This window comes from Thamnophis sirtalis, unplaced genomic scaffold, assembly GCF_051295495.1.
Source record: "Thamnophis sirtalis isolate CommonGarterSnake01/CBP01778 unplaced genomic scaffold, rThaSir2_p1.2 scaffold_4, whole genome shotgun sequence".
Classification (NCBI taxonomy): domain Eukaryota; kingdom Metazoa; phylum Chordata; class Lepidosauria; order Squamata; family Natricidae; genus Thamnophis; species Thamnophis sirtalis.
This window is the reverse complement of record NW_028261384.1, coordinates 141,824,495-141,848,403: the sequence shown is the minus strand read 5'-3', so window position 1 is coordinate 141,848,403 and position 23,909 is coordinate 141,824,495. Positions and strand designations below refer to the sequence as shown.

General features: G+C 53.9%; 3 protein-coding genes across 3 annotated transcripts in view; all 3 read right to left on the bottom strand.

Annotated features, from left to right (window-relative positions):
* Window positions 1-8,192, bottom strand: part of DVL2 (dishevelled segment polarity protein 2) — a 17,979-nt gene extending 9,787 nt beyond the window's left edge. Inside the window, exons 1-7 of the mRNA XM_087714298.1 lie at window positions 7,981-8,192; window positions 6,925-6,994; window positions 6,440-6,597; window positions 5,288-5,397; window positions 5,031-5,163; window positions 1,721-1,811; window positions 1,487-1,556 (exon numbers count right to left, since the gene is read on the bottom strand). Of these exons, the coding sequence (XP_087570424.1) occupies window positions 1,487-1,556; window positions 1,721-1,811; window positions 5,031-5,163; window positions 5,288-5,397; window positions 6,440-6,597; window positions 6,925-6,994; window positions 7,981-8,171 (823 nt within the window). The 5' untranslated portion in view covers window positions 8,172-8,192. The remainder of the gene's footprint in view (window positions 1-1,486; window positions 1,557-1,720; window positions 1,812-5,030; window positions 5,164-5,287; window positions 5,398-6,439; window positions 6,598-6,924; window positions 6,995-7,980) is intronic.
* A 1,248-nt stretch (window positions 8,193-9,440) lies between these two features.
* Window positions 9,441-17,835, bottom strand: PHF23 (PHD finger protein 23). Its single transcript, XM_014058136.2, has 5 exons — window positions 17,632-17,835; window positions 16,971-17,002; window positions 16,412-16,504; window positions 12,853-13,567; window positions 9,441-10,358 (listed from the first exon to the last, which is right to left on the bottom strand). Exons 1-5 carry the CDS (start codon window positions 17,651-17,653, stop codon window positions 10,102-10,104), a joined length of 1,119 nt encoding a protein of 372 aa, XP_013913611.2. The 5' UTR covers window positions 17,654-17,835; the 3' UTR covers window positions 9,441-10,101.
* A 1,395-nt stretch (window positions 17,836-19,230) lies between these two features.
* Window positions 19,231-22,870, bottom strand: GABARAP (GABA type A receptor-associated protein). Its single transcript, XM_087714297.1, has 4 exons — window positions 22,696-22,870; window positions 22,500-22,578; window positions 22,173-22,291; window positions 19,231-19,847 (listed from the first exon to the last, which is right to left on the bottom strand). The coding sequence occupies exons 1-4, from the start codon at window positions 22,783-22,785 to the stop codon at window positions 19,779-19,781; spliced, it is 357 nt and encodes a 118-aa protein (XP_087570423.1). The 5' UTR covers window positions 22,786-22,870; the 3' UTR covers window positions 19,231-19,778.
* Between the last annotated feature and the right edge of the window lie 1,039 nt (window positions 22,871-23,909).

Genomic DNA, 23,909 nt, shown 5'->3' with positions numbered 1-23,909 from the left:
TTATCTACCTACTTATCTCTCCATCCATCCATCCATCCATCATCTATATCTATGTAATCATCCATCCATCCATTCTTTCTCTCTATCTCTATCAGTCAGTCTATCTATCTCCCTCTCTCTACCTATTTCTCCATCCATCCATCATCTATCTAATCATCCATCCATCCATTCTCTTTCTCTCAATCTCTATCTCCATCTGTTTGTCTGTCTATCTCCCTCTCTCTACCTATCTCTCCATCCATCCATTATCATCTATCTAAATATCCATCCATCCATCCATCCCCTTTGTCTATATATCTCCCCCCTCTCTCTATCCATCTCTCCACCTATCTCTCCATCCACCCATTTATCTATATCTAATCATCCATCCATCAATTCCCTTTCTTTCTCTCTTATTTATCTCCCTCCCTCCCTCCCTCCCTCCCTATATCTCCATCCATCCATCTATATCTATGTAATCATCCATCCATCCTTTCTCTCTCTTATCTCCATAGCTATCTGTCTGTCCATTCCCTTTGCCTATCTCCCTCTCCTCTCTCTCTCTCCATCTCTCTACTTCGCTCCATCCATCCAAATCTATCAATCTATCTCAACGCAGAGCTACATATATTCTCCTTTAATGATAACTGAACTTTTTTTCAGTATTGTAAGCTGCCTACAACTGTCAGCAATGTGTAAGTTATATAAAATCGCTTAATAAATAAACGATAAAGAACAGGTTCAGCTACAAGAGGGATCATATTTGTGGTGTGTGTGTGTATGACAGAGAAAGAAAGAGAGTGAGAGAGAAAGACAGAGAGTGAGAAAGAGACAGAGAATGAGAAACAGAGAAAGAGAATGAGAGAGAAAGACAGAGAGTGAGAAAGAGAAAGAAAGAGAGAGAATAGCAATAGCAATAGCAATAGCAGTAGACTTATATACCGCTTCATAGGCCTTTCAGGCCTCTCTAAGCGGTTTACAGAGAGTCAGCATATTGCCCCCAACAACAATCTGGGTCCTCATTTTACCCACCTCGGAAGGATGGAAGGCTGAGTCAACCCTGAGCCGGTGAGATTTGAACCGCTGACCTGCTGATCTAGCAGTAGCCTGCAGTGCTGCATTTTAACCACTGCGCCACCTTGGCTCTTATGAGAAAGAGAACGAGAGAGAGAGAGAGGGAGAGGCAGAGCCTGGGCTGTCCGTCAGCCCTCAGATAGAGAGTCAACAGCCCCCCAGATCTGGAGGTGGCTGATGAGGAAGAGGAGGAATTTGCCAGATTTGCAGAAGGGAGAGGAGAGCAGTGGAAATCTATGGGCCGGTCCTCGGGACGGAAGAGCCACCGCTGCTATGGAAGCCCCTCTCTAGCTCTGGGGATAAAAGGCAGCGGGCGGAGACGAATAGATGTGGCAGACAACCATTAATCTCCTGGCCAGCCAGACCTGTGAGCCCGTGGGAGAAACTTTTTGGCGGCGCTCGAACAAAGGACCCCCCCCCAGGGGGTCTTTACCCATGTTCAAGGTGACGGTGATGATGTTGAGCGACATGGTGGAGTCGGTGACGCTGCTGAAGGACGACGTCTGGAAGACAGGGGAAACGGTGCGGTCGGTGCGGGAACGAGACCCCCTGTGTCGTGCCCCCTTCCCCCCCAACTGTAACCGTGCTCCTTTGGCTGAGACCCTCTGGGCCCCGGAGGCTGAGGCACACACACACACACACACACCCTTCCCGGCCTGGGACCTACCCGTTCGAGACGCGGCGGACGCTGCTTCCTCCTCCGACGGTGGCGCTTGAGAAGCCGCGAGGCGCTGCTCTGCTCCGTGGAGCTGCTAAACCTGCCGAGGGAAAAGGGGGAGGGGCTAACAGGAGGGAAAGGGCACCACCCAGCGATGCTTTCCGCAACCCACGACCGGAAGGGAGCCCCAGATTTCTGCTGCTGAACGAGCTTTGGTTCCGCTGGGTTTTGAACGGCCTTTTCTTGCCCCACGGGGTTAAAAGTGAATCACTGCAGTTATAACACGGTTGTTGAGTGAATCTGGCTTCCCAGAGGGACACAACAGGGGGATGCCGTGACCCCGGGGCCTTGCGACCGTCATAAATACGAGTCGGTTGCCAAAGGTCCGGATTTTCATCACGGGATACTGTGACGTTTCTAAGTCCTAAGATCCTTTGTTCAAACTGTCGTTCAATGAATGGTTTTAAAGGAAGGGCTACTTGTTAAAAAGCTGTAAGTAAAATACTATGAAGATCCAAATAGCCCTAACTGAAAGGAAGAAAGAAAGAAGCATAGGAAGGAAGGAAGGAAGGAAGGAAGGAAGGAAGGAAGGAAGGAAGGAAAGAACGGGAGGGAGGAAGAAGGAAAGAAAGAAAGAAAGAGAAAGAAGAGGAAGGAAGGAAGAGAATGGAAAGATAGGAAGAAAGGAAGGAAGGAAAGAAAGAAAGAAAGAAAGAAAGAAGAGGCAGGAAGGAAGAGAATGGAAAGAAGGAAAGAAAGAAAGAAAGAAAGAAAGAAATGAAAAAAGAAAGAATGGAATCAGGAAGGAAGGAAGGAAAGAGGAGGGAGGGAGGAAGAAAAAAAGAGGCAGGAAGGAAGAGAATGGAAAGACAGGAAGAAAGAAAGAAAGAAAGAAAGAAAGAAGAAAGGAAAAAAGAAAGAATGGAATCAGGAAGGAAGGAAGGAAAGAGGAGGGAGGGAGGAAGAAAAAAAGAGGGGGGAAGGAAGAGAATGGAAAGACAGGAAGAAAGAAAGAAAGAAAGAAAGAAAGAAAGAAAGAAAGAAAGAAGAGGCAGGAAGGAAGAGAATGGAAAGAAAGAAAGAAAGAAAGAAAGAAAGAGAAAAGAAAAAAAGAAATGGAATCAGGAAGGAAGGAAGGAAAGAGGAGGGAGGGAGGAAGAAAAAAAGAGGCAGGAAGGAAGAGAATGGAAAGACAGGAAGAAAGAAAGAAAGAAAGAAAAGGCAGAAAGGAAGAGAATGGAAAGAAAGAAAGAAGAAAGGAAAAAAGAAAGAATGGAATCAGGAAGGAAGGAAGGAAAGAGGAGGGAGGAAGAAAAAAAGAGGCAGGAAGGAAGAGAATGGAAAGACAGGAAGAAAGAAAGAAAGAAAGAAAGAAGAGGCAGGAAGGAAGAGAATGGAAAGAAAGAAAGAAAGAAAGAAAGAAAGAAAGAAAGAAGAAAAAAAGAAATGGAATCAGGAAGGGAGGGAGGAAAGAGGAGGGAGGGAGGAAGAAAAAAAGAGGCAGGAAGGAAGAGAATGGAAAGACAGGAAGAAAGAAAGAAAGACAGGAAGAAAGAAAGAAAGAATGAAAGAAAGAAAGAAAGAGGGAGGGAAAGTAAGTTCTGGCAAACTCTTGCTGGCTGGGGGATTCTGGGAGTTGAAGTCCCCAAGTCTTAACACTTGCAAGGCCGAAGACCCCTGCAACAGAGCACGGGCTGAAGAGGGGCTGCCGAAAAGAGGAGGGGCTCCACCTACCCTCCAAAGCCCCCCAGAGGCAGGACAAGAAGCAACGGATGGAAACTAATCTAGGAGAGAAGCAACCTGGAATTCGGGAGAAACTTTCTAACAGTGAGAACAACTAGCCGGTGGAACTGCTTGCCACCAGAAGTTGTGGGGGCTCCATCCCTGGAGGTTTTTAAGAAGAGACCGGACAACCATTTTGAGAGTCTCCTGATAGAGCAGGGGGTTGGCTGGAAGACCTCCAAGGTCCCTTCCAGCTCTAGAAGGAAGGAGGGAGGGGGAGAGAGAAAGAAAAAGAGAAAGAGAGGATGAAAGAGGAAGAAAAAAAGGGAGGGGGAAGAAAGGAAGAGAAAGAAAATGAGAGAGGAAGGAAGAAACAAAGACAGAGGAGAGAAGGAAGAAAGGAAGAGAAAGAAAATGAGAGAAGAAGAAAGAAACAAAGACAGAGGAGAGAAGGAAGAAAGGAAGAGAAAGAAAATGAGAGAAGAAGAAAGAAACAAAGACAGAGGAGAGAAGGAAGAAAGGAAGAGAAAGAAAATGAGAGAGGAAGAAAGAAACAAAGACGGAGGAGAGAAGGAAGAAAGGAAGAGAAAGAAAATGAGAGAGGAAGAAAGAAAGAGAGGGGGAAAGCAGAAAGGAAGAGAAAGAAAACAAGAAAGAAAGGATGAAAGAAAAAGAAAAAGAGAAAAGAAAGAAAAGAGAAGCAATTTGGAATTAAGGAGAAACTCCCTAACAGTGGGAGTACGATTAACCAGCGGAACTGCTTGCCACCAGAAGTTTTGAGAGGTCCAACCCTGGATGTTTTTAAGAAGAGACCAGACTGCCATTTGTCTGGGATGATAGAAGTCTCCGACTTCAACACGGGGGGTTGGACTAGAAGACCTCCAAGGCCCCTCCCGACTCTGACCTTCTAACCATTATCTCCATCCCTCCACTGAAGACTCTCGTGAAGGGTCCCACCTCACATGGGGCAGGGGGAGAGGTTCCAAAGGGCAGGGGCAACAGCAGCTCCTTCTTCCCGGATCACGCCAGCCGGAATACCCTCTAAGATGATGCCCGTGGCATGCCTCCTGTGCTGGCACGGATGGAGTGGGCCAATCCCAGGGGGATGAATTCCAGGAAGACAACCCAGCTTTGTGCCACACAAACCTTCCTGGACTCTCAAGGCGAGTCCCAGAGAGCCGCCCCACTTCCGTGCGTCGTTCCGCCCCAGAGCCAGTGGCGGGATTCAAAATTGTTTCATATGGGTTCCGTGGGCGTGGCTTGGTGGGCGGGGCAAGGGAAGGATACTGCAAAATCCCCCCCATCAGCTGGGACGTGGGAGGCAGAGGATAGAGGGGGCGAGGCCAGCCAGAGGCAGTATATGCAGGCAGAGGATAGAGGGGGCGAGGCCAGCCAGAGGCAGTATATGCAGGCAGAGGATAGAGGGGGCGAGGCCAGCCAGTATATGCCGCTTCTCCGAACTAGTCAAAATTTCCCCAACCGGTTCGGCGAAACCGGCCCGAACCGGCCACATGCCACCGCTGGTTGGCAGCCCTCCCCAAAAGTGAGGGATTTCTGAAAGTTTCCTGCCGCCCCCGCCTGCTTTCCGGGCCCTCACCGGCTCATGGCGTCGTCGTCGTCCGAGTCACAGAGGCTGGTGGTCTCAAGCTCGCTGGTGAGCAGCGTGGAGGAGCTCTCGTAGCCGGCCAAGTGGCGCTCCAGCCGGGATTGTCCGTTTATCCGGTGCCCGCCTGAGTCGGAAAGGAAACGGCGTCGGAGCGATCCTGCCGCAAGGATTGGGTCGGCTGCTTTCCCTCCCCTCCCCTCCGGGAAAGGCCCAAGGAAGCATTCGGAGGGAGGGGAGGCGGGGGTTACCTCCATGCTCCGTGCTCTCCCTGCGACGTGGCCGGTCTCTCCGCAGCGACACGATGGACTCCGTCTCGGTTTCAGGGTCCAAGTTCTCGCAGCTCCCCGAGAGGTTTGGGCTGCAAAGGAAAGCAGTTGGGTATAGGGGTGAAGGTGCTGGTGTGGGAACTGGGAGACGGTGAGTTCTAGTCCCGCCTTAGGCATGAAAGCCGGCTGGGTGACTTTGGGCCAATCACCAGGAGACGGTGAGTTCTAGTCCCGCCTTAGGCATGAAAGCCGGCTGGGTGACTTTGGGCCAATCACCAGGAGACGGTGAGTTCTAGTCCCGCCTTAGGCATGAAAGCCGGCTGGGTGACTTTGGGCCAATCACCAGGAGACGGTGAGTTCTAGTCCCGCCTTAGGCATGAAAGCCGGCTGGGTGACTTTGGGCCAATCACCAGGAGACAGTGAGTTCTAGTCCCGCCTTAGGCATGAAAGCCGGCTGGGTGACTTTGGGCCAATCACCAGGGGACGGTGAGTTCTAGTCCCGCCTTAGGCATGAAAGCCGGCTGGGTGACTTTGGGCCAATCACCAGGAGACGGTGAGTTCTAGTCCCGCCTTAGGCATGAAAGCCAACTGGGTGACTTTGGGCCAATCACCAGGAGACGGTGAGTTCTAGTCCCGCCTTAGGCATTTAAGCCAATTGGGTGACTTTGGGCCAATCACCAGGAGACGGTGAGTTCTAGTCCCGCCTTAGGCATGAAAGCCGGCTGGGTGACTTTCGACCAATCACCAGGAGACGGTGAGTTCTAGTCCCGCCTTAGGCATTTAAGCCAATTGGGTGACTTTGGGCCAATCACCAGGAGACGGTGAGTTCTAGTCCCGCCTTAGGCACGAAAGCTGGCTGGGGTTTTTTTTTGGGGGGGGGGGGAGCATTAGACATGATTGCGACACCTGGAATTCCTTATAAAATAATACCCGCCAGATCAAAATCTAATTAGCAAATAAATACAATAAATGCAAAAGTTGCTTGTGAAAAAAGTTAGCCCCAAATGTTAGTCCTTCTGTTACCCTGAGATTCTCCCCCCCCCAATTACTACTGATCTTCATCCCAGTCCTATGCTGGGGGGGGGGGGCATTGCCCCTTTTTAATCCTGCAACGTAGAACATGTTCCTACTCACTGGAAGGAAGGAGGGCGTGAGTCCCCGATGCCGCTGGTCCTCTCCACGGGCAGCGGAGGAAGAGGAGGAGGTGGGGGGGAAGGCTCCGGGCGGACCTCGACGGGAGCGGGGGGAGGGGGCGGAGGCATCTCGGGCGGGGGGACCTCCGAAGACACCAGCTGGGTGGGGGAGAAAAGCGGGGTGGAGAGAAGGGGGGGGGGTGAAGGCTTCCATCTGGCCCTCCCTCCCCCTCCCCCTGAGATGGGTGGGACCCCTCCCCATTTCATCTTCTTCCCCGACTAGACAAGACTGCCCCCTCCCCGCAAATCCACCAATAAACCCGGAGGACCGTAATCCCAGACTCCCTCCCACTCCCGCCTGGGAGTGGGAGGGAGTCTGGGATTACGGTCCTCCGGGTTTATTGGTGGATTTGCGGGGAGGGGGCAGTCTTGAGGAGGCTCCGAGGTGGGGGGGGGGAGGAAGCGGAGGGGGGGGGGCTGGCATACCCAGGAGACGACTCTTCCGTTGAAGCAGGGCAGGGGGGCGTTGTCGTCCGTGATCTCCTCCTTCACCACCCTGCAAAGGGAGGGGAACAGTGGGGGGGGGGGGAAAGGCAGTCGGGGGGGGGTATCAGTTGGGTGGGGGGAAGCCCCTCCCTCCCGCTTCAGAGGCTTGGGGATTCCTGGAGGTCCAGAAGACGGGCCCCATGAGGGGGGGCTGTTGCCCAGCCAATACGCTCCATGGACAAGGGGTAGGGTCCACGCCGCCCCCCCCAAAAGCTTCTCAGGGGCTCCCATCATTAGTGAGGGAGTAAAGAGGGAGTAAAGAGGGTCTCATTTCCCCCCTCCCCCATTAGGGTCCCCTTGAGGTCTAGAAGACGTGCCCCCCCCCGGGGAGGGGTATTAACCTCTCTGTATTCTCTGTGGGCTCCCCAATCTCTCAGGAGCCCACAGCCCCCTCCTCCAGGGAGGCAGACAAGGGGGGTCACGTTAACCCCCCCCGCAAGGGGGACCCCTCGAGGTCCAGTAGACAGGCCCTTAGCTCTGAGGTCTCTTGCGCCCCCCCCCAGGGCTCATGGGGGGGAGGGGTGACATATCCCCCCTCCGTCCTCCAGAGTCTCATCCCCCTCCCCAAGGGGGACCCCTCGAGGTCCACTAGACGGGCCCCAATAGCTCTGGGGTCTCTTGCCCGCCCAGGGATCTTGAGGGGACTCTCATTCCCCACACACAGACAAAAGGGAGCCCTCGAGGTCCAGTAGACGGGCCCATGGCTCTGGGCTCACGTGCCCCTCCCTCCTCGAGAGAGGGGGGGAGCTTCATTCCCCCCCACTAGAGGGACCCCTCGAGGTCCAGTAGACGGGCCCCCCATGGCTCTGGGGGTCTCTTGCCCACCCAGTGATCTTGAAGGGAGTCTCATTCCCCTCTCTCTCACACACACAGACAAAAGGGAGCCCTCGAGGTCCAGCAGACGGGCCCATGGCTCTGGGCTCACGTGCCCCTCCCTCCTCCTCATTCCCCCCACTAGAGGGACCCCTCGAGGTCCAGGAGACGGGCCCCCGTTACCCGAAGTCCTGGTCCATGCTCTTGAAGAAGTACTTGGCGCCGGGGCGGGCCAGGGCGGCCTTGACGTGGCCGAGGGTGAGGCGCTCGGCCGGCACGGCGATCTTGACCAGGTAGGGCGTCTCCTCCTCGTCCAGGTGGTAGATCACCTTCGTCTCGCCCGGCGGGGGAGGGGGGCCGCCCGCCGTCGCCATGGCAACCCTGAGGGGAGGGGGGAGGGGCGGGCGGGGGGGAAGCCTCTCGGGTCGCGCGGCGGCGGCGGCGGAGAAACAGCGGCGGCTGCCCGCCTCCCAACCCTCCTCCCTCCCGTGCGTCACGACGTCATCACGCACGGCCCCGCCCCCTGAACGGCGCGGGACGGGGCGCTCCTTCCCTCCCGTCGCTCGTTGGGCGCCGCCCTCTCTTCAAAGCGCATGCGTCCTGCCGCCTCCGCCGCGAGGACGCTTTTCCCTCCCTTCGAGCGCGCACGCGTCACATCCAGGACTCCGCCCTCCCCCCCTCCGAGGATCCTACTGGCGCCCTCCCTCTTACACCCCGCCCTCCTCCAGCGCGCATGCTTCACATGGCGTCATTTTCCGTCTTCTCCCGCGCATGCGCTATCAGCAATGGGGAGTCGTCCGACAGCCCCTTACTTCGCACGCATGCGTCCATGACGCGGCTCCGCCTTTGAGAGGCAACTCGTCACACTCCCCCACTTCCCACCCTCGTGCGCGCACGCGCTCAGGCGGCGCTCCGCCCAGGAGTCGCCCTGTTACAGCCGTCTGCCGGCGCGCATGCGTTAAACGCACGGCTCCGCCCCCCCTCCCCAAGCATCCCATCGCCCTCCCTCCGGCGCGCGTGAATCACAACCGCCCCCGCGGGCCTTCCATTTCCCTCTAGCGCGCATGCGCCGCACCCACCCCTTGCGTCATCACAGTCAACGCCCATCGCTCGAGCGGCGTCACGTGGCCGAGCCAGTGGTGGGCGGGATCCGTCGCCGGAAGCGGGCAGAACTTAGCGCGTCACGCCGCCGCAGGGCGCCTGCGCGGGCGGAAGTGAGCCTCCCTCGCCAGGGCAGTCTACCTGATTCCCCCGAAGAGAGACAGAGAAACGCCAATGAAGAGCCGAGGCCGCTGTAGAAACTGTCAAAGGGTCTACGTGTCTTTATTTACAGTCGAAAACTCTGCCATGTACACCTCTGCAAATATTAAAACAAAAAGGGGAGGGGGGGAGAGAGGGGCCTGGCCCAGCCTCACCCCCCCCCCCCAAAACCGGTCAGGCTCCCTTCCTGGCCCTCAGAAGGCCTGGAGGGGGTCAACATGGGGTGTGGGATGGAAACTAAGGTGATTTCCCCCTCCTCTCCTGCTCTCCATTGGTTTAAACCAGAGTGGGGGGGGTCTCCAAAGGTGGGCCTGACTTGGTGGACTCCAACTCCCAGAATTCCCCAGCCAGCATCGCTGGCTGGGGAATTCTGGGAGTTGGAGTCCACCAAGTCAGGCCCACCTTTGGAGACCTCCCAGATCTGCCCTCTTTGCCTCTCACAGACATCCCCCCCCCATGGGGGGGACGAAATCAACCGAGGTTCGGACACATCCCAAAATCAGGGGGGTTTAAAACCTTCCCCAGGGGGGGAGAAGAAACCAGGATAAGAAAGAGGGAGGGAGGGGTGGAAAAAAACAGAACAACAAAACCTTTTTTCGTCCTCTATTTACAGAGAAGAAGGAGACGGTGGAGCAGGACAAAGAGAAGAGGAAGAAGAAGAAGAGTCCAAAAGGAAACCATCCGTCGTCGTCCCCCCGGCTGTCCTTATGGCCGGCGGCCCAAGAGTAGACACGGGACCTTTCCCGGATCGCCCGAATGCCCAATCGGGGCCACCAGCAGGAGAGAAGAGGGGGTGTTGAGGCCAGGAGGACCCCGCTTGCAGCCCAGCCGTGACCGGCCCATTTGAATAAGTCGCCGCTGCCGCCACTCTTTCTATAGCCCGGCGCCTCGTCTTCGGGCCCCGTGGATCAAAGGGGACCCCAATCCAGAGCAGCCCCCCACCTCCCGTCTCGCTCTCTCTGCTCCGTCTACAGTCTTTGTTTTTTTTTCTCCCTTCGCGGGACGAAAGCCCGACCGAGAGCCACAGCCCGCCCCCCTCCTGTGCTAGGGCTCCCCCCCAGCTGCCCGCGACGCCGGGGGGACCGTCGCGCTGAGAGCCGCGGGGGGCTGAGGGGCCAGCAGCGCCTGCTTCCGCGAGATTTCTTTGCACTTCTGGCAAAAGAAAATGTCGGGGACGTTTGTCTTCTTGATCTTGGCGCAGGAGAGGTGGATCCAGGTGCCGCACTGGTTGCATTCGATCATGGGCCGCCCCGCGAACGGCTTCTGGCAGTAGCAGGTGATGAGGTCCCACGAGTCGTCGCCTGGAAGAGCAAAAAGGGGGAAAGACGTTGAGAAAGGGACCACCCGCCCAAAAAGAGCACAGAGAGATTTCAGAAAATGGATGTTTGCCCGGGCAACTCGCTCTCGGTGACTGGACAACCGTTTGAAATGGCATTGTTGTGGCCCGCCAGGGGCCATTGGATCTGGCAGAAGTTTCGGAGAGTGAGGAGGTTGGGGAGGAAGATGGGCCAGTCCTGGAGTCTGGGGAAGGCTCGGATGAAGGGTCTGTGTCGGAGGCAGAGAGGGGGCCACGGCCGTCCGACAGTTATCAGCTGCCTTCGGAGCAGGAGATCAGTGAGGCAGAAGAACAGCTGGAGCCTGTTCCCAGTGTGCGCATGCGCAGAGTTGCCAGACGAAGGGAACAGTTAAAAGAACAGGGGTTGACTTGGAAGTAAGGCCAGAGGTGGACGGTGAATGGCCCCTCCCAGAGGGAATAAAAGAGGGAGCGCCAGGGGAGTGGAGTTTGCAGGAGACCATTAGTTCGCTTCATTGGTTCTGAGACTCCTGGCCAAGTTTTGCAAATATCAGCCTGGCCGCTCTCCAAGTCAGATGAGGTCTGTGACCGTAAATCCTCCCTCGAAAGACTTTGCTGGATGGGAAGGAGCTTGAACAGTATGCTCCATGACTTACAACATTTCGTTGAGCGACCGTTCAGAGTTACGACAGCACTGGGAAAAGGGACTTACGACCATTGTTCTCCCTTACAACTCTCATACAATGCCTTGTGGTCAGGTAATTAAAATTCGGATGATTGGCAACCGGCATGCAGTGTCCTGGGGTCAATAGATCCCCCTTTTGCGACCTTCCACGGGAAAGTCAGGTTCACTTAACAACCGTGTCAATAATTTTAACAACTGTAGTGATTCACTTTAACGGCGGTGGCAAGAAAGGTTGCAAAATGGGGGCGAAGCTCACTTAGCAACCGTCTTGCTGAGCAAGAGAAATTGGTCAGCTTTGGCTTTTAGCAATAGCAGTTAGACTTATATACCGCTTCGTAGAGCTTTCAGCCCTCTCTAAGCGGTTTACAGAGTCAGCATATCGCCCCCAACAACAATCCGGGTCCTCATTTCACCCACCTCGGAAGGATGGAAGGCTGAGTCAACCCTGAGCCGGTGAGATTTGAACCGCCGAACTGCAGAACTGCAGTCAGCTGAAGTAGCCTGCAGTGCTGCATTTAACCACTGAGCTTTTGTTTCTTAAGTCTTAAGACTCTCAAAGGTTGAATCCTACAGTTGTGATGCCAAAGAGGAGGTCTCGGGTGCGGTTCCCCAGCCACGCTGAACACCCGATTCCTTTCTGAGTGTTCAAAAAAAGTACGCAACTTAATCTACCTACACAATTTGGAGATAAGGCGGGTGTCTTGGAATGGGCCCAGAAATGATTCAAAATCTCCCCCGAATCTGACAAGAATAGTAAGGGAAATGGCTGTAAAGTGAAGGGGTAGAGACACATTTAACAAATGGAACTAAAATAAAAGTCGTTCCGATCTTGGGAGGGGTAAGGAAGAGGGAGGGGGGGGGAAATAAGGCCCCTGCGTGAAATTGTAATCTTCGAAACTCCCAGAATTCCCGAGCCAGAAAGGGAGTTGCAAGCCCAAGAAAGGCATAAGGGGACTAAATTCCCCCCAAAATCTCAAATATCACAGGATTTAGGCAACGGGATCACGAATGAACGGGCCTCCAGTCGGGAAACAGGCTTGGCTGCTACGTAAAGGGGGGGCTGTTCAACTTGGGATCCCGTCTTGTGTCCATATGGGACACTAACCCAGTTTGCACAAAGCTTGGATTGAATCCGTTAGGATCTTCCATCTGTCATCCAGCACGTCTGAATCGAAACACACTGGGTCTCCCATGGCTTAGGGGAGAGCTCAGAGGTCAGTTAATTGCGCTCATAAACTATTTATTTAATTAGGATTTTATCCTACTTGATAAATAGTTTAAAGATGGCAAATAAAGCTAATCCTTCCTCCTCCGCCTGTTCTCTCCAAAACAAGAACCTTGTAAAGTGGGTTGGGCTGGGAGAGAGGGATTGGCTTTCATGCCTAAGGCGGGACTAGAACTCCCAGTCTCCTGGTGATTGGCCCAAAGTCACTCAGTCGGCTACGGTGCCTAAAGTGGGACTGGAACTCCCAGTCTCCTGGTGATTGGCCCAAAGTCACTCAGTCGGCTACGGTGCCTAAAGTGGGACTGGAACTCACCGTCTCCTGGTGATTGGCCCAAAGTCACTCAGTCGGCTACCTTGCCTAAAGTGGGACTGGAACTCCCAGTCTCCTGGTGATTGGCCCCAAGTCACCCACTTGGCTTTCATTGCTAAGGCAGGACTAGAACTCCCCGTCTCCCACTTCCTAACCTGGTCCCTAAACTATCAAATTGAAAAATGATTGCTCGGCCAATGTGAGAGAGATCGAGACGAGTCCCGACAGGCGGATCCTGACCCTCCAGGGAGGGTGTGTGTGTGTGTCTCTGTGTGTCTCACCTGATTCCACCATGATGTCCTCGTCCATCACCCTCATCTCGCCTTCGCTGGAGCTCCCTTCCCCGTCCTGGCTGGTCTCCGTGCTGACGCCCTCCTTCCCTTCCGTGTCCTCCAGCTTAATGGGGAAAGTGGCGGCCAGCAGCTCCGGCGGCGCCTGGACCGAGACCCGCGCTGTGGCCGCCCCCGCCCCTTCCTCCCCGCCCGGCCGCCGCGGGGCCGCCCGGTCCTCCTCCTCCTCCTCCAACTCTTCCTCCTCTTCCGAGTCCGTCTCGCTCACGGAGGCTTTGTGCTTCGGCTTCTCGCCCCGCTCCGACCGTTTCAACTTCCGCTTCTTGCTCTTTTTGATGCGCGAGCGCTTCTCGCCCACCGAGTCGCTGCGGTTCCGCTTGGCGGCGGCGGCCCCGGCTTCCAAGGCGGCCTTCCGGTTCCTCTTGTCCTTCTTCTTGTCGGCGGCGACTTTGGGCCCGGCTAACGGGGGCGGCTGCTTCCCCACAGGGTCCAAGTCGAAAAGGGAGTCCTTGAGTTTCATCTTCTCCAGCAAGGAGCTGTCGGATTTCAGGCGACGGAAGGCCGCTTTCTTCTTCGACGACTTGGCCTTCTTGACGAAGGTCTCGATGGTGTGGAGGTCCGACTGCGTGGATTCCCAGCCGTCGCTGTCCACCACGCTCTCCGGGCGGAGCGGGGAGTTGGAGCCAGACGGCGTCCAGTCATTCTCCTGCCGGGAAGACAAGGCAGATTTAAGTCCCTAATCCACCCGGATTAACGCACGTCCAGGTTCCGGGAAAGAAGATATGACCTGACACAAATATTAGGTAAAGATTCCCCTCAACACATCTGACTCTAGCGGGCGGTGCTCATCTCCGTTTCAAAGCCCAAGAGCCCGCGCTGTCCGAAGACGTCTCCGGGGTCATGTGGCCGGCGTGACTCAACGCCGAAGGCGCACGGAACGCTGTTCCCTTCCCACCAAAATAGTGGTTCCTATTTTTCTACTTGCCTTTTTTAACATGCTTTCGAACGGCTAGGTTGGCAGAAGCTGGGACAAGTCCCGGGAGCTCACTCCGTTATGCGGCGCTGGGGATTCGAACCGCCGAACGGCCGATCTTTCTGATCGACAAGCTCAGCGTCTCGACTTACAACAGTTCCTTTAGCGACCAAAGTTACAACATGCTGGGGAAAAAAGGACTTTGGCCCGCTTTTCACACTTATCACCGCTACAGTTCAAGTATTTGGCAAACCGACTCCTATTTATGACGGTCGCAGCATCCTGGGGTGACGCAATCTCCTTTGGCGAGCTTCCAGTGAGCAAAATCAATGAAGATGCATTTCCTTTACAGCCCTGCTCCTAACTTAACAATTGCTGTGAGTCGCTTAACAACAACTAGGTCGTAAAATGGGGGGGCAACACTCCCTGAACAAGCGTCTCACTCAGCAGCAGAGATTTTGGGCTCCTTTCGGGTCGTACGTTGAGGAACAATTGGGAGAAAAAGCAGATTTTTTTGTCTCCAACTAACGAAGGCTGCGCTTAATTGGATAAATAATAATGTGTATGTATCACATACATGTAGCAATAGCCTAGCTATTAATACATAGGACCGGAGTGGTGCTGCTATCACCTCGCAATCAGGAGCCCCTGGGTTCAATCCCAGGTAGAGGCCTGATATTTCTCTCTCTCTGGGCACCGTGAGAATGTTTATCTGCTGAACAAAACTCCGTACTGGGGACGGGAAGGGCATCCAGCCAGTAAATACTCAGCTTCATTCAGCCGCCCAGACTCCACTCCCACGAGGGATTATGGGGTGGTTAAAAGAAGATATTAACCCCCAGGACGCCCTGATTTCAATCTGGAGAAGCAACGTTCTCTCAGAATACAACCCGCCACTCACACCTCATTTCTGGGGGTCTCGCCCCTTGCAAAACCAATTGCACCCTACGTATGCCATAACGTTATTCTTTTATCAATAAATAAATTAAAGCTCTAATCACCATCTCGGAGGAAGTCTCGAGCTCGTAATTTCGTCGTCTGAAGCTCCGGAATCCAGATTTTATGCGCCCCCCCCCAACCTCGCAAAGGGTACACCCACTTCCTTTTGACTGTCTCACTTCATGGATTGTTTTTATTTAAAAGGTCTTTCTTGCAATTTACGTTCATCTCTGTCCGTAACATCGGTTCTTCCCCCCCCCCATCTCCATAACTCCTCCAATTTCTCCCGTGGCCCCTTTCTCTGGGGACCCCCTCCCCACATTTCCTACGCTTCCCTTTCGCTTCTCTTGCATCACCCACGCTTTATTATTTATTTCGTTTCAAGCGAGACTGGGGGGCGATCCGGGCGCAGGAGCGGTGAGCTTGGGGGGGACGATCTCACGTCCTTCCCCCCCCCCCGGTGTCCCGTAGTTCGTCGGCATTTCGTTTTAAAACCCCGACACGGTTTCATACGAACGACGACAGAGGGAGAACAACACCAACACAACACGGAAAAAAAAAAGGCTGGGTGCAGTTGTGAGTTATAGATAAAGCAGGGGGTTTCCAAACGTGGCCCCTTTAAGACGGGTGGACTTCAACTCCCAGAATTCCCCTGAGTTGGAAGTCCACCCGTCTTAAAGGGGCCACGTTTGGAAACCCCTGGAATAAACCAAAGTAAAATTTTGATGGCGTCTGCATTACCATGGTTTCGAAAGCAGCGGCAAACAAATCGTGGTTTAAAAACCTCCGATGCATCTAGGGTTTACGGGCAGCCCCCCCATTTGCCAGTTCCGGTGAGAATTTAGCAGGTTGTGAGTTCAATCCTAGGCAGAGGTAGAGTCTCCTGCTTGGGCAGGGGGTTGGACTAGATGACCAGCAAAGGTCCCCTTGCAACTCCCATTAACCTACAACTTCCCCAATACGTAACTAGGATTTAAACAACCGGTAGAAGTAACCAGAGTTTCCCATCATCTGCTGGAGGGTTAAGCCACGTTGTGGGAAACAAGCCGGCTTATCAAAATCTAAGGTTGTTAATCCCAATCCAGGGTCAGCCTTCAATGCCACCTGTGAAGCAGGGAGCTCAAGAACTACCTTTCCCGAGATGCACCGCGCTTCCCAAAGCCCGGCCCGCCTGACCAAGAGCCACCGACAAGCGCGTGTCTGGGCTCGCCCGGAGGGGGGAAAGGGAGGAGCTGCCTACATCTCCCAGCATGCACCGCCGGGCCTCGTCGGCCCGAAATGGCCTCCGAGGAGGCTGGGAGTTGCAGTCCCCGCTTGGAAGCTTTCCGAAGATGCAAAGGGAGGAAGAGAGAGGGGGAAAAAAGGAGAGCCAGCATGGGGAAGAAGGGGAGAAGAGGAGAGCCGGGAAGGGGGCAATGCAAAAGAGGGGAGGGGGATGGGGACCCTAAGAAGACCCCCTCCCCGTTTTATCCTCCCCCCTCCCTCTAGAAAGGAGCCACGCGGGAAGGCTGCCCTCTTTATTTCCACCCAGCTAGAAAAGCGTTGCTTGTATTCCCATGCAGGCAGATTGAGAGGAAGGGGCGATCTCTTTCTTCCCCCCCCCACCGCACCTCCCAGCCCCCTCCCCAAATCACTCACCTCTTTGGAGGAGGGGATGTAGCCGGCATAAGCCAGGACGAAGCTGCAGAATTTGTTGAAATCCTCGATGGTGCGTTGCCGCTTCTCCGGGGGCTGGGTAAGGAAGTTGGGTTTTATTTTGGGGAGGGGGCGACGGGGGGGGGAAAACGGACGTTAAGGGGGACTTGCATGCAAGAGGAGGAGGCCTTGCTTCCCTCCCCCACCCCTTTGATCCCTTTTCCGGGGGGTCTCTGCACAAACTGGACAAGCCCCCCCCTCCCCATTTGCGCCTTCCATCCAAGCAACCCCCCAGCCCCAAATAGGGTTTCTCAACGGAGGGAGGGAATGGGGGGGGGCGCTTCCCATCCGGAGCACATGGGGCGATGTTGCAAAAAACAGCGCCGGGTTTGAACGCCTGGTGGGGGTGGGGGGAGAGGGAGGAGGAAGCCCACCCACCCCCCACAACACTCCAACAGCAGAAGAGCCTCTTGCTACCCCTCCACCCCCAAAAGGGAGACCCCTCCCCAGCCAAGAAACTTTCCCCCCCACCCCACCCCACCGTTTCTTCTCTCTCTCTTACCTGCGTCTCGGCTTTGAGGCTCGGAGGGGGATCTGGAGAGAAAAAAAGGGGGGGGGAAAGAGGGAACAAAAAAAAGAGGAGGGGGCTTGTGAGAGGGGGGGGGAGAAAGGAGAGGCCTCTCGACGCCCCCCCCTCCTTACTCCACTCCACCCAGAAAGAGGGAGGGGAGAGGAAGCGCCGCACAAAGCGGAGGGAGAAGAGAGACCCCCCCTGCAGACACCCGAGAGGAAGCAATGGGGGAGACCCTTCCCCTCCTTTTCGCGACCACCCACCCACCCACTCCTAGCGTGGCGGGGAGGGGCCGCTGACCTCCCCCCCCTTTCCCTTCTCAGCCCCTCGCCCTTCCCCCCTCCCCGCGGGCTCTTTGGAGGGGGGGAGGGAAGGAGAGGCCGGCAGGAGACCCTCAACGACCCCCACCCCACGGTTTAAAGAGGGGAGGGGGCTTCCAGGGGGAGCACCCCCCCGCCCTTCTTCCTGGGGAGAAGCGGGTGCTGCGACCCTCCCCCAACTTTGCCCCCCCTCTCGACCGGCTCCAACGGCCCCCCCCCTCCCTCCGGTGCCCCATAGTGGAGAGGGGGGGGGTCTTCCCCGCGACCCCAGACCCCCCCCCTTTCGTTTCCCGCCCCCCCTCCCCTCCAAGGCTGGCTGGCCTCTCGCTTACCTTCGGGGCTCGGCTCCGCCATGGCCGGCCCCTGCCCTGCCCGCCCGGGGGACTCGCAAAAGCCGCCGCTCTCGCCGCCTCGCCCGGTGCCGCCGCCGCCGCCGCCCTCCTCCTCCTCCTCCCTCCCTCCCTCCTCCCGCAAGCTCGGAGCGGCCGCCCCTCCCCTCGCTCATGCCCCGCCGCGGTGCATCTCGGGAGGTGGAGTCTCGCCAGCCGCAACGGTGTCCCGCCGGCAGGAGGGCTCGGCACTACGGCTCCCGGCGGGCCGCGCGCCGCGCCTGCGCGGTGCCGGAACGCCGCCATTTCACCCCCTCCCTTTCCTCCCCCGCGAGGCAGGCCGGGTAATGTGGTCTCGGCCTTGCCGTGTCGTAAGCTTGGGAGGCGGAGAGGGAGAGAGACAGAGAGGATCTTGGGAGTTGTAGTCCCAAAGTCGAGGAGGAGCCACCAAGGCTGGGCTTTCTTTGCAGAAGGGGAACTAACCCACGCGGCTCCCCCCGCCTCCAGCGGCTTTCTTGACATGCGCAGGAACTGCCTTCTGTGGAGCTCTCCCCTGGGAATCCGGTCGGTTGGGAGTTCGAGCCTCGGTAGAGGCAGATGTAGGAGCCCTGCTTGCTTGGGCAGGGGGTTGGACTAGATGACCCGCAAGGCCCCCTCCCAACTCTGTTAATCTTGTTAGACGAGGCCAGGAGAGGAAGAAGAAAGGGGCAGAGGCTTGAGGGCATCCAGGACACGCATGTTGAATGCAGCCATTGGCTCTGCGGCACTTCACTCCCGCCTGCAGGATTCGCTGCTTTGACAAACCACCATTTGTGGGCTGGCTGGATAAGAGAGCCACGTCTCTTTCGAGCCAAATAAGGATGGCACAAAGACCCAGAAACAGGAAGCAAAACTTCCTCGGAGCAATTGCAATTTCCTTGACCCGGAGTAGGGGGTCTCCAACCTTCGCAACTCCCAAGTCCTCCAGGAATTAATTCCCCCATTCAAACATGGTTTTCCCTGTCCCTCCTAGCTCTTGGGAGTGGTGAGATTGCAGAGGAAGGGATTAGGAGAGAGTAAGCAGAGTCATAAAAGACCTTGGGGGGGTCTTTCAGCTGCCAATCAAACCTGCGTGCCTTGGGGAGGGCTCTCCTTCCACACTAAAAGCCCCCCAACTCCACCCAAGATGACCCCCTTCCTCTCTGCTGGGCTGGCTTTCACCCTCTTTGGGTCCATCCGCCACTACGGGGAGCGGGAGAGAGCACGCAGGCGCTTATCCAGGGCAACGCAGGTTGCGTTCACTCCTACGCCACTCACAAAATGTGTGTGAACAGGCACCTCCTGATCTCTGGAAGGACCCGATGCGTCGTCGTTATAAGGACTGAGCCCACCACCGCCGCATCCCCTCTTAAGGTTGGAGCAGAATGTGTGTGTGTGTGTGGGGGGGGTGAATTCTGAGAGTCACAATGGTCACATTGTGACTCACACAACCAGAGATTCTTCCCCTCCAACCCTCCATTATTCAACTCCACTGTCCCAGATTCAGGCCCCAGATTTTGCAATGTCCCAGATGTTATATAGTAAAAAACCACCACAATAAAAATTCTCCAGACTACGACACGATCTTCTTATATACCTGGTTTTTTTTTTTTTAATTAGCATTCATTTTCCCATCCCGTCCCCCCTGCGAAACCCTGGTTACAGAAATCTGCCAAGATGAGGCACCTCCCTGATGAAAAAAGCAAACTCGGGGTGCAGTGGCAAAGGAGGGCGGGGGGGAATCGGAAAAAAAACAAAAAGGGGTGGGTTTTTTTTTTGTGAAATTCCAGATCTACCTTTTCAACAGGGTGGGGGGGGGAAGGAAAGGAAGAAAGCACGGAGGGAAATTGCAAGGGAGAGGTATTTAATTTTAGCCACAACCACCTCAAAAGGAAAAGCCAAAAGAAGGGAGGAATTAAAAGAGGAAAAAAAAGAGGTAAAAGATTCACAGCCGGAAATTAAAGGGGGGGGGGAGAGAAGAGAGAGAGAACCCTCCATTTTCCTGGAGCAAAAAAAAAAAAGGAAAAAAAAAACCCTTTTAAACATAAAATCAACAACAAGTAACAACAGAAAGTGCAGGTCCCTTTAGGGGCAAGTTGCCCCTCGACGGCAGCTGGCAGACTCCGGGGGTCTTACATGCTGCCATAGACGCTCTCGTCGCTGTAAGCGATATAAAGGAAGAAGTCCTCCTCATGATGTTCCTGCAATGGGGGGGGGGGAGAAGATGCTGTTAGATCAAAGCATTTTTGGGGGGGGGGGAGATCTCAGATCAAGACACGCAACTTCCATAGTTCAAATTGTACAATTTACAGTCTTTAGGAAGTCGAAATGTGCCCCCCACCCCACCCCCAAAAAATCCAACAGTGACTAGCAGAGGTGAGGGATGGTCTGAAGCCCCCTCCCCCAAACCCTCCCCCCCCACACAAATACACCTGCCACCCTACTCTATCAACCCTTCTCCCAACCAGCGTTAAGGTTTTATTTAGGGGGGGGGGGGGGGATTTATGCATCTTCGCAAAAGCGGCTGAGCAAGTCAAAAATAGCAGGAAAAAAAGGTAAATATTTAAGCCTATTATAATTTTTTGCTTTCTTTTATTGGCTGCACACTTTAATAATAATAGTAATAATAATAACAATAAAAATAAAAATTGAAGATAAATAGCAAGAAAAAATCACAAAGTACCGGGACTTGCAAATTGAAGTTGAGCGACTGTGGAAAAAGAAATTGTGTGTTGTTCCGATTGGAATTGGAGCCCTTGGAGCAATTCCTCGCTATTTGGAAATTTTAAATTTATCAGACTTGAACATTCTGATTCTACAAAAACTGCCCTACTTGGAACAGTTTATATCCTCCGACGTTACCTTAACAGTTCCTAGGTCCTTGGTTAGGACTCGAGCTGTTGAGCTACCAGCCAGCCCCAAAGGCTGTGAATCTCACCAAAGATTAACCACGCAATAATAATAATAATTAATAATAATAGAAACTAACCAAGTATGGATGAAACATGTAACAGTGATACCCATTGTCATTGAATGTTGAATGTTGATTTTATTTATATGCTGCCCTTTTCCCCCAAAGGGGACTCAATTGGGGGCACTTGGTACCATGTCCAAGAATTTTATAAGATACATCAACAAATTGATGCAGAACTGCAAAAAAACTGCACTACTCGGAAGATATTTTAAGAAGGTCCTTGGTTGATACCGAGGACGCTGGCAGCAACCCCTTATCAACCATTAACACCAGTCAATGAAATTTGTGACACATCTTTAAATGTTCACTTGACCGAGTTTCATGCTTAATGAATAAGAGAGATAATAAAATAACAATAATTTAGTAAGTAGTTTTGGAAGTACACTGAGTTTTCCTGATTATTGTTTCTATTATTATTGCGCTGTTTTGAAAGGGTAAAGAGTTGCCTGTATACCGGGGACAAATTCCTCGGATAACTACTAACCACCCTCAGCCAATATATATAAAGTATAAATCAGAATAGATTTTAGCAGGAAGATTTGACGGAGGACGAGAATTCAACCAGGTTAAGGAAGATAGATAGTTTTTTTATGTTTTTTCGGGAGAAAAACAGGTTTGAAACCTTTTGCTAATGTGTTGTTTACTGAGGTTGATAAAACTATTTGAGGCTGGACAGATTAGATAGATAGATAGATAGATAGATAGATAGATAGAATGATAGATAGATAGATGATAGATTAGATAGATAGATAAGATAGATTAGATAAGATAGATAGATAGATAGATAGATAGATTAGATAGATAGATTAGATAGATAGATAGATAGATAGATAGATAGATAGATAGATAGATAGATAGATAGATAGATAGATAGATAGATAGATAGATAGATAGATAGATAGATAGATGTTTTTTTATTATATTTGGGGAGAAAAACAGGTTTGAAACGTTTGGAAACCTTTTGCCAATTTGTTGTTGACTGAGGTTGATAAAACTATTTGAGGCTGGATAGATAGATAGATAGATAGATAGATAGATAGATAGATAGATAGATGGGTGTTTTTTATTATATTTGGGGAGAAAAACAGGTTTGAAACCTTTGGCTAATGTGTTGTTTACTGAGGTTGATAAAACTATTTGAGGCTGGATAGATAGATAGATAGATAGATAGATAGATAGATAGATAGATGGGTGTTTTTTATTATATTTGGGGAGAAAAACAGGTTTGAAACCTTTGGCTAATGTGTTGTTTACTGAGGTTGATAAAACTATTTGAGGCTGGATAGATAGATAGATAGATAGATAGATAGATAGATAGATAGATAGATAGATGATAGATAATGATAGATAGATGATAGATAGATGATAGATAGGTGTTTTTATTATATTTGGGGAGAAAAACAGGTTTGAAACCTTTGGAAACCTTTTGCCAATTTGTTGTTGACTGAGGTTGATAAAACTATTTGAGGCTGAATATATGTATATTTTCTTATTTTGGGGGGGGGAGAAAAGCAGGCGGAGGGGGGAGGGTGGAGGGGGAGGAAAGACCCACCTGGTAGAGCTGCCCCATGGTGGCACTGGTGGGGGGGATGACGTTGTTGACGAAGAAGAAAAGGGCGTCCTCGGCCCGCAGGTGGATCCTTTTCCGGATGAGGAAGTAAAACTGGCCCACTGGGGAAAGGGCACCAAGAGGAAAGCCAAGTCACACAGGAAGAAGCCCCAAATGAGAAACGGGGGGGTTAGAGAGACCCTTCAAAGGGGAGGCTCTCTTGGGGGGAGTCACCCACGTCCTCAAGGGGGGGTGAACCCCCCATAAATAAGCTCCTCCCCCTCCCATCAATCAGCCCCGCCCCCATACCTGCCCGGGGGTGTCTCTCACCTGTGAGGTCGGAGGGCACCAGGTATTTCTTCTTATCCAGGTCCCCTATTCGGGCCTTGGGGGCTTTTTCCACGATGACCTGCCCGGAGGAAGAAGAGGAGGGGAGGCTGAAAAAGAGGGGAAGGCCCCGTCCGGGAAAGTCCGGACGCCCTCGGGGAAAAAAGACCCTCGGGGTGGGGGGCCCTAAGAGACTCACCGGGACCCTATCCGGGTACTTCTTACGGATCTTCTCCCCCTCGGAGCGGCGCTTCTCGAACGGGTGCTCCTCCTTGTACACAAACTTCATGGCGGCGGCGGCGACGGGCGGAGGAGGCGACGCGGCGGACCGAGGAGAGAGGAGGCCGCTGCACCCAAGCAGCGCGCAGGCGCAGGAACCGACGCGGCGCAGCGATCCGAGGGCGGGGAAAAGGAGTCCCGGGCCGGACGCGGCCACGCCCACCGAATGCTTCCCCGCCTCCCCCCCCCCAACGGGCGCCGCGGCCGCTCTTTCGCCGTTCGGGCCGCCGCGAGGGATCCTGGAAAGGGCTTCTTGTCGACGCCGAGGCCGGGATTCGAAGGCGAAGGGGAAAAAGCCGTTTGTTTTCGACTTGGGCCGAGGCCACGCCCCCCTGGCGGGCGCGTGACGTCACCCCGCCGTGCGTGGCTTGCGTGGGACCAAAACAAAGTAGTGCGAGCCCGGCCGCCCAGGCGGAAAGGACGGCTCGAAAGGGGCGCGGAACGGTGGGCGCGGGGAGCTCGAAGGGAAATGAGGCGGGGGTTCGAAAGGAGCCATAAAAGAAAGACCCTTCCCCTTTCAGAGGCCGCTTCCGCCGAAAGGCGCGGAAGGACACGACGAAGGGGCGGGGCGGTGCAGCGTCCGTCATGTGACTGACGTCACCACAGAGGAATGGTCACGTGCTGTTGTCGCCCAGGCAGGCGCGGGTCACGTGGCGCGGCCGCCCAATCTGGACGCCTACAGGGACTACAAGGCCCCTGCGCCTTCACTTGGATAGGCTTTGTAGTCCCTAGCAGCTTCAAAGTTGTTCCAGCGCTTCTGGGACAAGGGGAGCTATTGGGGATAAATAAGGGGGTCCCAGGCATGGACACCCCCCCCCCAATCTTTGCAATGTGTGTAAACCACAATCTAGGGTCACAACCAACAAGAGATTGTGGTTTATACACACCAAGGATTTGGGTAACTCCATGTCTCGGTGTGAGAGAAGAGACACACGAAAAACCACACACACACGCACACAGACCTCGGGTATAGGAATACAGGTAGTCCTCGACTTACGACCACAACAGCCTGACATTTCCGTCGCTAAGCGAGACCATAGTTGGTCTTTGCCCCATTTTTACGGCCGTTATTGCCCAGGTTGTGAATCACTGCCACTGTTATATAAGTCAGGGGCATGGCTGTTAAGTGAATCC

Excerpts from the sequence above, each read along its gene's own strand:
- PHF23 (XM_014058136.2), bottom strand. The coding sequence starts at position 17,653 with ATGGCGGAGCCGAGCCCCGAAG. Across the intron at positions 17,003-17,631 it reads GGCGGAGCCGAGCCCCGAAG|ATCCCCCTCCGAGCCTCAAA; the intron begins GTAAGCGAGAGG and ends TTTTCTCTCCAG. Across the intron at positions 16,505-16,970 it reads GCCTCAAAGCCGAGACGCAG|CCCCCGGAGAAGCGGCAACG; the intron begins GTAAGAGAGAGA and ends TTCCTTACCCAG.
- GABARAP (XM_087714297.1), bottom strand. The coding sequence starts at position 22,785 with ATGAAGTTTGTGTACAAGGAGGAGCACCCGTTCGAGAAGCGCCGCTCC. Across the intron at positions 22,579-22,695 it reads AGTACCCGGATAGGGTCCCG|GTCATCGTGGAAAAAGCCCC; the intron begins GTGAGTCTCTTA and ends TCCTCCGGGCAG. Across the intron at positions 19,848-22,172 it reads CCATGGGGCAGCTCTACCAG|GAACATCATGAGGAGGACTT; the intron begins GTGGGTCTTTCC and ends CCCCCATTGCAG.